This window comes from Podospora pseudoanserina, chromosome 4 (genome assembly GCF_035222485.1).
Source record: "Podospora pseudoanserina strain CBS 124.78 chromosome 4, whole genome shotgun sequence".
NCBI lineage: Eukaryota > Fungi > Ascomycota > Sordariomycetes > Sordariales > Podosporaceae > Podospora > Podospora pseudoanserina.
The window spans coordinates 1,569,566-1,582,270 of record NC_085923.1 but is presented as its reverse complement, the minus strand read 5'-3'; the positions used below and the strand labels follow the sequence as shown (position 1 = coordinate 1,582,270).

The 12,705-nt window shown below is 53.7% G+C and overlaps 5 protein-coding genes across 5 annotated transcripts; 3 read left to right on the top strand and 2 right to left on the bottom strand.

Moving 5' to 3' along the window:
• The first annotated feature begins 142 nt into the window (after positions 1-142).
• Positions 143-2,983, top strand: QC764_403530 (uncharacterized protein). Its single transcript, XM_062946643.1, has 3 exons — positions 143-1,009; positions 1,074-1,974; positions 2,038-2,983. Exons 1-3 carry the CDS (start codon positions 761-763, stop codon positions 2,592-2,594), a joined length of 1,707 nt encoding a protein of 568 aa, XP_062800352.1. The 5' UTR covers positions 143-760; the 3' UTR covers positions 2,595-2,983.
• A 554-nt stretch (positions 2,984-3,537) lies between these two features.
• QC764_403535 (uncharacterized protein) lies at positions 3,538-4,685 on the top strand. Its single transcript, XM_062946644.1, has 2 exons — positions 3,538-3,920; positions 4,026-4,685. Exons 1-2 carry the CDS (start codon positions 3,863-3,865, stop codon positions 4,547-4,549), a joined length of 582 nt encoding a protein of 193 aa, XP_062800351.1. The 5' UTR covers positions 3,538-3,862; the 3' UTR covers positions 4,550-4,685.
• ARO4 (3-deoxy-7-phosphoheptulonate synthase) lies at positions 4,643-8,803 on the bottom strand. Its single transcript, XM_062946645.1, has 3 exons — positions 6,280-8,803; positions 5,448-6,227; positions 4,643-5,392 (listed from the first exon to the last, which is right to left on the bottom strand). The coding sequence occupies exons 1-3, from the start codon at positions 6,350-6,352 to the stop codon at positions 5,082-5,084; spliced, it is 1,164 nt and encodes a 387-aa protein (XP_062800350.1). The 5' UTR covers positions 6,353-8,803; the 3' UTR covers positions 4,643-5,081.
• Positions 7,935-11,068, top strand: QC764_403550 (uncharacterized protein). Its single transcript, XM_062946646.1, has 2 exons — positions 7,935-9,510; positions 9,576-11,068. The coding sequence occupies exons 1-2, from the start codon at positions 9,403-9,405 to the stop codon at positions 10,482-10,484; spliced, it is 1,017 nt and encodes a 338-aa protein (XP_062800349.1). The 5' UTR covers positions 7,935-9,402; the 3' UTR covers positions 10,485-11,068.
• A 454-nt stretch (positions 11,069-11,522) lies between these two features.
• On the bottom strand, positions 11,523-12,547 carry QC764_403560 (uncharacterized protein; the record flags this gene model as incomplete). The annotated part of the gene is made up of 2 exons (XM_062946647.1): positions 11,523-12,175; positions 12,235-12,547. 2 exons carry the CDS (start codon positions 12,545-12,547, stop codon positions 11,523-11,525), a joined length of 966 nt encoding a protein of 321 aa, XP_062800348.1.
• Between the last annotated feature and the right edge of the window lie 158 nt (positions 12,548-12,705).

Genomic DNA, 12,705 nt, shown 5'->3' with positions numbered 1-12,705 from the left:
CCGAAGCTTCCATTCCGGATCGCCCGGAACGGAGTGGCATTGGCAGGGTTAGGGTTGTGTTGTTGATCTCCACTTTTGACGACACTCTTGGTTCCGGCCGAATTGCTGCCAGGTTGTTGTAGGATGAGATACTTGATGTGATGCGATAAATTCGACCGCCGTATGTCCTGTTACTCCTGTGTGGTTTGAATCAGCGAAAGAGAACCAATGTGCTGTGAATTCTCAGTGGTTGGCTTGTCGTTGCGATGACCCTCACACTTACTTGCTAAGGAAAGGCGTCATCCACGGATGCGTACAAGTACTCCATGTGGTGTTGTAGGCTGAATGATCGGCCACTACGCACGTTGCTACATGCGATGAAGTTTCGTGTTGAAGCTCATGGCCCATGCGTTAAGCAAAAGTGGAAGGAGCAACTGGCGCTGCGGCCCTTACACTGAAGGCCGAAAATGACGGTGATTCCGCCCTGCTCCAGCCCAGGTGACCTACTGCCCTACAGTAGTTGCAATGGCATCTCCGTCGGCGAGTGATATGGATCTGTGTCTCTGTAGACGCGACTGGTTGAGTTGTTACTTAACAGTCCTCAGTACAACAACTGCCCTTTCGACCTAGTCGACTTTCTCGATGCACTTTTTTGACTTGGCTTCAAATACGACAAATTTATTTTTGCCCGAACTTGGTAAGCCTCCATGTAAAGACGACTGACAACAACAGCATCATCATCATCCTGCTACTCCTTCTCGTGTGAATCGCCGCCACTGCGATGGAGAGAAGGTCGCTTTCCCATCGCCGTCTGCCTTCAGATCCAGAACTCGATAGATTCCCCGGTCCTTCAAGAGCTGCGACAAGAAGCGACGGCCCCTCAAGTCAGCCAAGTCCCTCGAATGAGTTCACCGTGCCCAAGACTATTGAGCCCGAATATGTCGAAGGATTCAAGCTGGCCGCCTTGCTGGCCTCTGTCACAGTCGTTGTCTTTTTGATGATGCTTGATACCTCCATCCTCGCCACTGCAGTGAGTACCGCTATCAAAGCGCCCCTTTTCTCCGAGATACAGGTCGCTAATCTGTCGGAAACAGATACCTCGCATTACGGATGAGTTCGAATCCCTCGAAGACGTCGGATGGTATGCCGCCATCTACCAACTCGCCAGCGCCGCCCTTCAACCCCTCACAGGCAAGATTTACCAGAAGTTCAGCACCCAATGGACCTTCATCACCTTCTTCGCGATCTTCGAGATTGGTTCTGCCATCTGCGGCGCCTCAGTCGCCTCCTGGATGCTCATCACTGGTCGCGCTATCGCCGGGATCGGGGGGGCGGGCCTCATCAACGGAGCTCTCACCATCCTCGGAACATCAGTATCCATGAGTCGGCGGCCAACATACACCGGAATCATGATGGGCTTCTCGCAGCTTGGCATCATTGCTGGTCCCCTCGTTGGTGGGGCCTTCACCTCTTACGTTTCCTGGCGCTGGTGCTTCTACATCAACCTCCCAATCGGCGCTCTTGTCATCGTTGCGCTCTCCTTTGTCCACATACCAGACGCCTTCCAGAAACGGCGCGCTATGGACGTCCTTCGTCGCATCTACATCGAGCTCGACCTCCTCGGATTCGCACTGCTAACACCGGCAGCTGTCCAACTGATGCTAGCGCTGTCATGGGGCGGTGACAAATACCCATGGAACTCCCCCATCATCATTGGCCTCTTCTCCGGAGCTGGCGCAACGACGATAGTCTTCCTCGTCTGGGACTGGTACCTCGGCGACGTAGCCCTCGTCCCACTCTCCCTCGTTACCCAACGACAAGTCTGGACCAGCGCCATCACAAACTGCTTCCTCCTCTTCATCGTCTACGTCGCGAGTTTCTTTTTGCCAATATACTTCCAAGCCGTCCACGGCGCAACCCCCATCATGTCAGGCGTGTACGTCATGGCCAGCATCGTCAGCCAGCTCATCCTAGCTGTCATCGTCGGTCCGCTTGGTAAGTCCCTCCCCTCCCCTTTCCACCACTCTCCAAAGTTAACCGTCGCCCTCCCCTCACCAGTTCAAAAAACGGGCTATATAATCCCCTACACCATCTTCTCCGCCTCCATCGGCGCCGTCTCCAACGGTCTCTGCTCAACCTTCTCCCCCACCACGCCTCCAGTGCAGTACATCCTCTACCAAATCCTCGGCGGCATCGGCCGCGGCGCGGGAATGCAGATGCCCCTCCTAGCAATCCAAGCCATCCTCCCGCCGCAGGACATAGCAATGGGGACATGCATCCTGGTCTTTGTCCAAAACCTCGGTATCTCCATCCTCCTTGCTGGAGCTAACACCATATTTGGGGAAACCCTTCAAAATGAACTATCCCAAGCAGTTCCGTACAGCAGGGAGATCCTCCAAGCGGGCGCGACGAGATTTAGGGAGGTGGTCAAAGAGGGGGATTTGGATGTTGTGTTGGAGGCTTGGTCGAGGAGTATAGGTAAGGTGTTTTACATGGCTGCTGCGGCGGGAGGGGTGGCGGTTTTTACGGCTTTGGGGATGGGGTGGGTTGATATTAGGAAGGGTAAGGCTGGTGGGAGGGGGAGGGGAGCTGAAGGTGATCTGGAGGATGACTAGGAGGGTCCGCCGGTGATTCCAGAGTTGGATGTCGATGAGGAGGGGTATGAGCTGTCGGAGATTGTGCTTGAGGGGGCGAGCAGGAGGGTGTCCAAGGTGGGGAATGAGTCGGTGTTGAGGAGTGCGTTTGGAAAGTAGGAGAAGAGGGTTGGAAATGGATGGACTGCTTGGGTTATCTTTCCAGGAAAGGAGCTTGGTTGATAGCATGCCGTTGGAGTCTTAAGACTCTGTGTTGGGAGTCTTGGGGAATGGTAAAGAGTCTAGGATGAGATACCCAGATGGAGTTCAGGTGCTTTTGTTCGGGCGGTCCTGTCATTTTCCTTATAGATATCTAGATGACGGTAACACACCACAGAAATGAAAGTAATCAGGTAATTGTACAACGACATGAAGATAGGGAAAATGGCTCTTTGACCTGCCATCTACCATACATTCAAGGTTATTGACGGAATGCTATTGCAGGTCACCAGCAGCATTGAACACGCGACTTCAAGTTTGACAACGACAATCATTCCTGCAACAGCTATTCCAGTCGTCCATCAATCGTCATCAACATCATCCATCAGTCATCCATTGCCAAAAGCCCAACAAAAGTAGATAGCATCCATCGCCAATCAACGATAACCATCTCCCACCGCCAACAACCATCACCAAAACCATCAACATCTCTTCCCCATCTCCCAGCTTCTGATCGCCAAGAGGACAGTGAAAAAATTGGTAGCGTCTCTTTGAGTAGCGTGTCATCCTTAGTGCAGGGGCCATGCTAATCTTCTCTGTATCGTTTCAAATTGACCAAATGCCCCGAAGGGCGAGGAAAGAAAAGAAGAAACCGATCAAAATCTGGCTGGGTGGCCGAGATTAAATATCCCTTCCCAAAGTGGCCTGTGCACGCTTGCAAATCTAGGAGCGTGTGTGAAATGTCTGTGCTTTCTCGGCCCACATAGTGGGGCTGGTGAATAGTATGGTGGTGTGACGGGTGGGTGGAAGTCTGTGGCTGTGGTTGGCGGCGGCAGGCAGCATCATCGCATTGGCGGACAGTTGAAGGTTGGAGATAAGGGAGCGCAATCGCATCGCATCGCGTAGACGCCAGGAACGAATATCACAGCAAACCCCAACGGGAGGGAAACCAACAATATCAGGCCAACCAAGCTCGACGAACAAACTGATGATATAGCGACCTATCCCACCACCCAGTTCATCAACCACCACCCCCGTCATCCACCCCAACCCACCAGTCCACCGATCACCATTCCCTCCCGTCCCCAATCATGAAGCCAATACCCCTCCTCTCCACCATCTTCCTCCTCCTAGGAATAGCCTCAGCCTGTAAGCACACCCCCCAACCCCCAACCCCTAACCCCAACCCCTAACCCCAACCCCTCTCCCCGTTTTTCCTTTCTTCCCACTAACCCTTCCCTCCCCTCTGTCCAGCCGCCCCAACTTTCTGCAAATGCACCTGCTTCACAAACAGCACCATCATCCCCCTCGGCCCCCTCCACGACAACCCCCCCTCCCCCAACCCACCCCCCGGCTTCCTCTCCCCCCGAGCCTCCTCCTCCTCCTGCACCCAATGCAACCGCGCCTTCTGCCTCAAATACAACCTACCCATCTGCAAAGACGCCGAAGAAAAAGACGTCGTCACCTCCTGCTTCCAGCGCGACAGCAACAAGGACAAGATCATAGTCTGGGGTTTCATCCTCGGCACCGCCGGCCTGCTGAGCTGGGCGGGGGTAAAAAGGGTTATTGACTCGAGAATGGAAAGACAGAGGCAAGAACGTGGGAATGAGGGGGGAGGGGGGATAATGGGGGTGATAGGGGGGTTGGTTTCCGGTGGGAATGCCCCGAGAGGGGGGAATATTGGTGGAGGGGGGCTCACGAGGAGAGGTACTGGTGGAGGAGGAGGCGAAGGGCAGGGGACGTACAGTCCTTTGGGGGAGGGCGGTGGTGCACGATGATGGAGATGTGTAATAGGAGATGGATGCCATGATGCGACGCGGTGTTTTTGGCGTTTGAACGGGAATATAACTTGGGTTTGGCTCTGTTAAAAGCAATACATATCATACGACGTGTTATGGCCTTAATGGACAAATGAGTCGGGCTTGGTCTGTTGAAAGTAATACACATGGCACCGAACATGTTGACAAGATCTTTTTCATTTCTTTACATTACTCCCCCCCTACGGGAACCACCTTGCTCGCAAAAAACGGTTTCATTATACGGCACTCGACCACCACCCCTCCATCAACCCCGTTTTTGTTGTTGACCAAAAAAGACCGACATGGAACCCTGCTCATGTTTATTCCCCAAGCTTGCTTTTTGTCTCCCTTCCCATGATACGACGCACTTTTTTTTGCCTTCCTGCTTTTGAAATTCCCATTCCTTCCGCTTTTTGTGTTTTCATTGCCCAATGCTAAACCCAGAAACCCCTTGTCGAGGTAAAAACTCCCGAAAATACAACGTATTCCCCATCCGGTCAAAGGTGAGATCCTAATCCTCCTCCAACGGGGTGGTCTTGGCCTCGGCAGCGGCCTCCTTGCCAGCGTTGACCTTGCGGCGCTCGCGAACGGCGGCGGCGAGGTCCTCGAGGACGGCCACGGTGTTCTCCCAGTTGATGCAGGCATCGGTGATGGAGACGCCCTTCTTGAGAGCGGCAGGGCCCTCGGCAGGTACCTTCTGGTTGCCCTCGTTGATGTTGGACTCAATCATGACACCAATGATGGCGGTCTCGCCCTCGCGGAGCTGCTCGGCGACGGTGGCGGCCACTTTGGGCTGGTTGCGGTGGTCCTTGTTAGAGTTACCTAAATATTATCAGCAAAGATGTTCATGTTATGGTTCATCCGAGCAAGGACATACCGTGAGAGCAGTCAATCATGATAGCGAGCTTTTGACCCTTCTTGACAAGGGTCTCCTTGGCAGCCTGGACGCTGGCCTTGTCGTAGTTGGTGCCCTTGGTGCCACCTCTGAGAATGACGAAGCCGTGCTCGTTCCCACTGGTACGAGTGATGGCAGCAAGACCCTGTTTGGTTACACCCATGAAGTGATGCTTGGCAGCGGCAGCACCGATGGCATCGATAGCAACACCAAGACTGCCATCGGTTCCGTTCTTGAAGCCGATGGGGAAGGACAGGCCAGAGGCGAGCTCACGGTGGAGCTGAGACTCGGTGGTACGGGCACCGATGGCACCAACTGAGATCAGGTCGGCCAAGAACTGAGGAGAGATGGTGTCCAACATCTCGGTAGCGATGGGCATGCCGGTGGAGGTGAGGTCACGGAAGAGCTGTCTGGATACGCGGAGACCCTTATTGATCTTGAAGGTCTCATCGATATCAGGGTCGTTGATCAGACCCTTCCAGCCAACGGTGGTGCGTGGCTTCTCGAGGTAAGCGCGCATGACGATGACGAGGTCCTCTGAGAGCTTGTCGGAGAGAGCCTTGAGTCTGTGTGCGTACTCAATGGCGGTGGCGGGGTCGTGGATGGAGCATGGGCCCACGATGACCAGGAGACGGTCGTTGCGGCCCATGATGACGCCGACGGCATCACGTCTGCCCTTTACTACTGTTTGCAGAGCATCCTCGGTGATGGGGATCTCAGAAATAAGAAGGGCAGGGGGAATGAGGGGATCTTGACCCAACACTTTTGAACGAGTTAGTGACTGTTAAGCGCGTGCGTCTGAGGTGGATCGTACCTCTCATGTCATCGGCCTGAAGAGGCGCCATATCGAGTCCGGGCATGGTGAGCGATGTATTATAGGGTATCATAAAACGGTTGCGTGTCGAATGAAAGCAAGACAGCCCAAAAATCCGGGTGAGGGTGTATTGTGAAGGACGAGAAGAGACAACACGAAGCGATGTTCTCCAGAGGTGATGTTGTAGCTGCAAGTAGCAGGGAAGGTGCGGCCAGTTTGGAGGGTAAGATGGGCTGGGGTAGGTTCTTTAAGGCAAAAATTGGGTTGACCTCTGAGATCCGAGCAATTACAATTGTAGTGGGCCAGGTGCAGCAACAAAAGAAACCGAGGAGCTTGAACTTCGATAAACCAATTAAAAGGGGCTTGACTGATAAAGCTTTGCAATTGGAATATTTGAATCGGGACAATTCTGGTATTTCTGGAGCAAGTGGGAGATGAGATGATATTGACTTGTTCAAGTGACTCAGACGGTGCCCCAGTTCAGTGTCCCAAGACCAATATCGGTCCGGGGCGGGATGTCGGGCACTAAAATTTCCAAATGGTAACAATCCCTACCTGTACGTTGAACGCCGTGGCTGAGTTGACATGCCATCGCGAGCTCCAAGCAATGAGCGAGATATACCTTGGGAGATTTGCAAGTTTCAGCATTCTGCGTAGGCAGCTCATGAAATCCAACCCACGATGCAATACTGAGAGCATCGACAGGCTGGCGGGGTGAACCTGACTGGAAGAGGAATTGGCCACCCCGGGCCACTAAGACGATCCCTTCCACGCATGTGTGTCCGAAGACGGAGGCAAGCAGCAGAAACAGATGTCTTTGGCCAAATCCTAGGCTCAATGCAGCAGGGCGTCCGGGCGACGAGTTTGGAAATGCGCCGTTGTAGCGGGTAGTAACTTCGAAGGTGGGGGAGGGGTAAACTTTTTTTTGACGATGCAATGCTTCACCGCCTTCCATTCGTGGTCATCAAGCAGACGTGTAATCAACCTCGCAGCTCATATTGAGCCTCCGCCACCGCCCCGTGTATCAATCTGGATATGCTCTTCGAGCATTTGTGCTTCTTTGCAACACCCTGCTTATGATTGGCCAGAAGAGAATGGGATTGTCGTCAGTTGTGTGAAAGTGCGACACGGAAGATACTCGACCAAACCGCAAGATTTGGAGAAATTTGGAGACAGCAACGAGCCTCCGATTCCCCAAAAGAGGATAGACTGCTTGGTTGGATCCGAAGTTAACGGCTGGGTCCTCCGGGTTCCGGATCCGTACCCTTGGTTTGCATCACACAGCAGATGCTCGAAGGTGACGCATAACCAAGGGTCCCATCAATGCTCGATGTCATGAGCCTAGCAGAGTGCCACATCGGTCACTTGGCGATAATGAAGCCTTTCCACTCCCGAGACGACCGAGGTCTAGCAGGTCGTGATGTTGTGCTTGTGATGCCGACGGACTGGCGGGCTTCTGCTCCACTGGTCCGCAAAAAGGCCGGACCTAAGGGCGACAAGCCCGCGAGACCGGCCGTTCTTTATCGCTGACTGCCGGGTTCCAGGCCACGGCTACCGAAGCCATTGTCGGCCGGGGCCGAGGCCGGATGGTGATATGAGCATGAGTATTTTGAGTCGGCCGGCGACAGTCATGTCTTGAACTCTGTGTGTCCTTTGATTCTCCCACAGTCCCGACCAAGTGGCACTGAAGACATGTTCTTCAATGCTTCTTACACGTTTTGAATCTTCCGGGACTGGAACCACACGAGTCAGCAATAACACCATTGTCCGATACACCCACTATCCACCCATGATAAATCTCTCATCAAGTTCATGATTCCATCAGACCCGACCGCCGATGTCCCCTCCCTACTCGTGGACGGCCTCTCGAGGACCGACCGTTGACCAACGACCACCAACGGCCACTGGTTCCCAGCCAACCTCGCATGGCCGGACCGTAAATTATGCGTCAGCTTGTTATTTTCCATCCTATCTGTTTGCCATCCAGATTCCAAAATGGGACAGAGACAACAAACCGGAAATGGACGCGGTGGACAGTTCTTGAAGCAATTCTGAAACTGACGAGCTTCTCAACGGGACTTGACTGGTGAATAAGGCTTCCCAGCGAGCCGGGAGCACTGACGGTTGACGCCCGCCCCATGTTTATGGGGATGTCCGTGCGTGAGATGCGTCTGGATGGAGGTGGGGTCAACACGAAGAAGCAAGGTGAAATGCTTCTCTTTTCTGGCCAGGCATCTCGACAATGCTTTAGGTATTTTGGATGGCTAACTACCAGATACCTATCCCTCGATGCCCTCACCCTGCAACTCCTTCCCCTTTCCTGTTCATCCTGCTTCTCTTGTGTTTCCTGTTGAACCAGGCAGCTGTGACCCCCTGTTGCATCTGACGTCGGCTGTTGCCCAGCCCCTCATCGAGGTCGTCGTTGTTCTTCAGCTTGCAGTGTTTGTCTCACACTGCATATTCGGACGGCAAAAGTTTTGTTCTCACCATCATCCACGCTCTTTATCATTCTGCCCATCAACGATCACATCAACGAGCCAAATTAGGTATTCATCAAGTTGCATCGACATCGACTTCTCATATCATATTCCTGCCCGTATCGATAAGATAGCATCGTCGGGACTTGCTATCGCTTGCCTGTTCCCGGGGAGTGGGACAGCACGTTCCAGGTCTTGGGGTCGTGCTAGTGAGAAACTTGGAGTAAGCGCCAACCGCAACCTACCGTCATGTCTCTCGCTAACAGCCATTTGAACCCCAGCAGGAGCTGAGAAGACGGCCAAGGCCCAGCCCCAGACCTCCAATCCAGCCTGTCTGCCATTCCTCCCGTCAGCCCTTCCAGACTCCGCCCCCTCCTTTCCTCTGTTCTTCTTGCAAGACATTGAGAACGATACATGGTACTGGAGGGTATCGTCGGCAATTTATTTTAAAACATTCGTTCGCTATACGCACCGCGCAGAATCATTTCATCGACGACCATCATCTCGAATTTGCCGGCTCTCCGACTCCGCTCAACTATTGATAAACACGCAGTATACGACTCCGGTTGCTTGCGAACGGCACTGGTCGAGAGGTACAGGCATAGAGGGGACGCTTCCCAGAGCCTCATCGTCAACCAATTGCGCCATGTTGTCCAACGAGAGCTGGCCTGCGCTCCAGCGCAAAAGGGGGAGAGAAGAGGACCTTGCCGAGATATCCCCTGGTGGTACGCTTGGCTTCACTGAACACAGGAGTGTAAGTCTTGTCGCATCCCATCAGAGTCGACATAGCCGGGACGTCGCTAACATCTGGTGACCCAGAAACGCCTCCAAGCCCTTCCACTTAGGACGTCTCCCCCATCTAAGCGATGGGCCGAACCACCAAGATTCCATGCGCCACCAACAACATTCATCATCCCGAGCCAACCACGAACCATCACGCCAAACAGTTCGGATTCTGAGGAGCCAGGTCATTTTGCCTTCGCCGAGGAGCCAGAGATCGTCACAGTTCCGACCCTACAATCCCCGGTCAATGTTAGTATCACCATGGCAGACATGGACATGGACATGGACATGATGGACACCGCCCCCGAGCCAAACCCGAACCACCTCAACGCTTTCCAACCGGAGCCACTTCCCAGTGTCACCGGTCGCATCCCGACACCAATACATTGCAGCTTTGCAGCTCAGGTTCGAGGCCAAAACTGGAACGAGGCCCACGGTGCGCTGGCAACAACACCGGAAGAACCCACTTCCATGGCCTTTGACAGCAACGGCATGGTTGACGCTGCCGTGGCCCACGACTCAAATCTGACCACCAACGCTTTGGCAATGGCGGATTGGAATCACATCCAGAACCGCCGGCTGCCATCCCCGATCAGCGAAACCGGCGGTGAAGACAGCCCAGCCATGGTGCTTGATTCGTGCTGCTCCCCTCACCCTATCACCACGTCCCCGAGCGGACATCTCAGCCACTTGACGCACGAGCACCCGTTGCTGGCATCTATGAGGGAGCAATCTCCGCGACCGGGTTCACCAAATGGAGGAATGGAGGTGGAATCGGGCTCGCCATCACCGAAACGGGGGCACGCGAGGTCGAGACATACGGTCAATTCGTGGACCGCGGTGCCGCCGGGAGTGAAAAGGTCGTTCAGTATAGGGTACCGGGCGGATTGTGATAAGTGCAGGATGAAGGTGCCGGGGCATTTTAATCATATCATCATTTCTTAGAGGGATGAAGCTGATGGGAGGTGGAAGAGTAGGGTTGAGAGGGTGAGGGAGAGGATTGGGTGTCATGGGGAACAAGAGAAGGGATGGCTTGGTGGTAGGAGGATTTGTGCTGCTTGTTGTTAAAGGGGAGGTTGTCTGACAGATGATTTGCGGTTGATACCAAGGAAGCGTAATTAGGTTTTGGTTCTCACTCGTTTGCTTTTTTTTCTGTTTTTGGTCACTGTATAGGGCTTGGGATGGGTACGCTCTTTTGTTGCCTTTGGGCCGGCTCTTGTGCTTTGTTTGGGACGGCTGAAGGAGTGGGAAGGGATAGCATTGGTATTTCATGCAACGCGCACACACATCATTGCCAGCGAGCAGAGTGACTTCTTTTGTGTATAGTTTGGGAATGGGACAGCGAGCGAGCAGGGGAATTGGGAGTTGAGATGTCAAATTGGGAGGGGAGTGGAATCGGACACAACACACACACACACACAACACACAGCTGGGATTTCTTATATCCAGTAATTTGCATTGGTTGAAGCATTAGTATCTTTCCTGATGAGAAAAAGAATACAAAGCGGAGCGTTGTTATCATACCCTTCCTTGACTGTGCTGCCTTGGGATGTGAGACATGGGAGAGACATGGGAGAGACATGTGTGGGCTTCACTGAAGCGTATGACTTACATGAACAAGTACCACACATAATCTATTCTGCTCTCAATTCAACATCAAATGACTTCCATTATGGTGAGTGTACATGTATGTACAAGATGATGAATATGTCATACAAAAAAACAACAACAAAAAACGCCGGAGTTATGCAACGGTTTCCTTTTTCTCCTAATACACTATCGATACAAGCAGCGCCTCTTTCACAAAGCGGCCTGCTGGTCACAATCCCTCTTTGAAAGTGGTGATTATGGTTGCCTTACAACCCATCCAGCCCACCATCTTCATCCCTTTGCATTTCGAACCTTTCCTTCCAGTCGACAGCACAGCCCTCATCACCAGCCAATACGGTCGTTACATACCTCTGGTTGTGTGGTGGGAGGTCTCTACCAAAACCACCCCTTCTTCCTCTTCTCCCCCTCCTGTTTCTCCTCCAACCCAATCCGATCCAACACCCCCCCCCTCCTCTCATTCTCCTTCTCCTTCTCAAACGCCTCCCTCGCCTTCTCCTTCAACCCCCTGGCCACCCCCCTCCCCTCCGACGCCCGGACAAGATCGCTATCCCTCACGCCCATCCCATCATCCTCCTCACTCAACGACTCCCACCCTAACCTCCTCTCCTTACCCATCACCTCCTCCCCTTCCTCCTCCTTTTTCAGATTAGCAGTCAGCCAAGTCCAGAGCCCCTTCTTCTTTTCCCCCTCTCCCTGTTGCTCTGGCACCGGCGCAGCAGAAGAAGGCCAGCTCACAACCTCCGTCACACTTGGGGAGTGTGTCCTTTCCGCAGGAGCGAACCCGCTGGGGATTTTCTCAAAGAACGACGTCTTCCCCGCCATTCCTTGCTGCCGCTCTCTTTCCATGACTTCTTCTACAAGCGCGATTTGGTCCTCGTCCGCCTTGCCAGTCATGTACGCCAGTCTGGCCTGGGCGAGCTCGTCGGCCTCGAGTTGCTTTTGGGTCTCGATCCATTCTGCTTTGCGCTTGCGGTTGAGGACCATCATGTCGTAGAAGGTGTAGGCTGTTGCTACTATGCCGAGGCCTGGATGGAGAGAGTAAGTGACATACACCTGAAAAGGGGAGGGGGGTGGGGTTAAGTACCGGAGAAGCCTATCAGTGCCATGACTGACAAACGGTGCCCCTTGTCGGCTAGGGAGCGGCCTACGGCGAGGTACTGCTCTAGCTTGGAGACATTGGCGAGTTTGGCTCTTTGGTGGGCGGCGCGGAGGCGGGCGACTTTTTCGTCGGGGGTTTCGATCCGGATTGGGTTCCCTTCTGGAGAACCCCCTGATGGGGGCAGGGAGGAGGTGTTGGGGGGTTTGCTGAAGCGGGCGGTTTTGGAGTCGGCGTGGGGGGTTGTGGCTGTGAAGCGGGTTGCGTCGGAGACGCTGCGAGGGGTGGTGGATATTGGCATGGTGGTTTTGGTGAGTGGGTGGTGATAGCTTTGGTGGTGGTGGCGGTGGTGGTGGTGGTGGTGGTAGTGGGAAAGATATCCCCGGATGCGGGATGAATCGGGTTTGGTTGAAGAAGCTTGAGATCAAGGCGGGGTGTTAGGTAGCTGGTAGAGAAGTT

What these genes read in the sequence shown, in the direction of transcription:
- QC764_403530 (XM_062946643.1), top strand. Translation starts at nt 761, where the DNA reads ATGGAGAGAAGGTCGCTTTCCCATCGCCGTCTGCCTTCAGATCCAGAA. An exon ending in CCTCCATCCTCGCCACTGCA is followed by an intron (nt 1,010 to 1,073) that starts GTGAGTACCGCT and finishes TGTCGGAAACAG; the next exon opens with ATACCTCGCATTACGGATGA. An exon ending in TGTCATCGTCGGTCCGCTTG is followed by an intron (nt 1,975 to 2,037) that starts GTAAGTCCCTCC and finishes TCCCCTCACCAG; the next exon opens with TTCAAAAAACGGGCTATATA.
- QC764_403535 (XM_062946644.1), top strand. Translation starts at nt 3,863, where the DNA reads ATGAAGCCAATACCCCTCCTCTCCACCATCTTCCTCCTCCTAGGAATA. An exon ending in CCTAGGAATAGCCTCAGCCT is followed by an intron (nt 3,921 to 4,025) that starts GTAAGCACACCC and finishes CCCTCTGTCCAG; the next exon opens with CCGCCCCAACTTTCTGCAAA.
- ARO4 (XM_062946645.1), bottom strand. Translation starts at nt 6,352, where the DNA reads ATGATACCCTATAATACATCGCTCACCATGCCCGGACTCGATATGGCG. An exon ending in TCAGGCCGATGACATGAGAG is followed by an intron (nt 6,228 to 6,279) that starts GTACGATCCACC and finishes CTCGTTCAAAAG; the next exon opens with TGTTGGGTCAAGATCCCCTC. An exon ending in CATGATTGACTGCTCTCACG is followed by an intron (nt 5,393 to 5,447) that starts GTATGTCCTTGC and finishes GATAATATTTAG; the next exon opens with GTAACTCTAACAAGGACCAC.
- QC764_403550 (XM_062946646.1), top strand. Translation starts at nt 9,403, where the DNA reads ATGTTGTCCAACGAGAGCTGGCCTGCGCTCCAGCGCAAAAGGGGGAGA. An exon ending in GCTTCACTGAACACAGGAGT is followed by an intron (nt 9,511 to 9,575) that starts GTAAGTCTTGTC and finishes CTGGTGACCCAG; the next exon opens with AAACGCCTCCAAGCCCTTCC.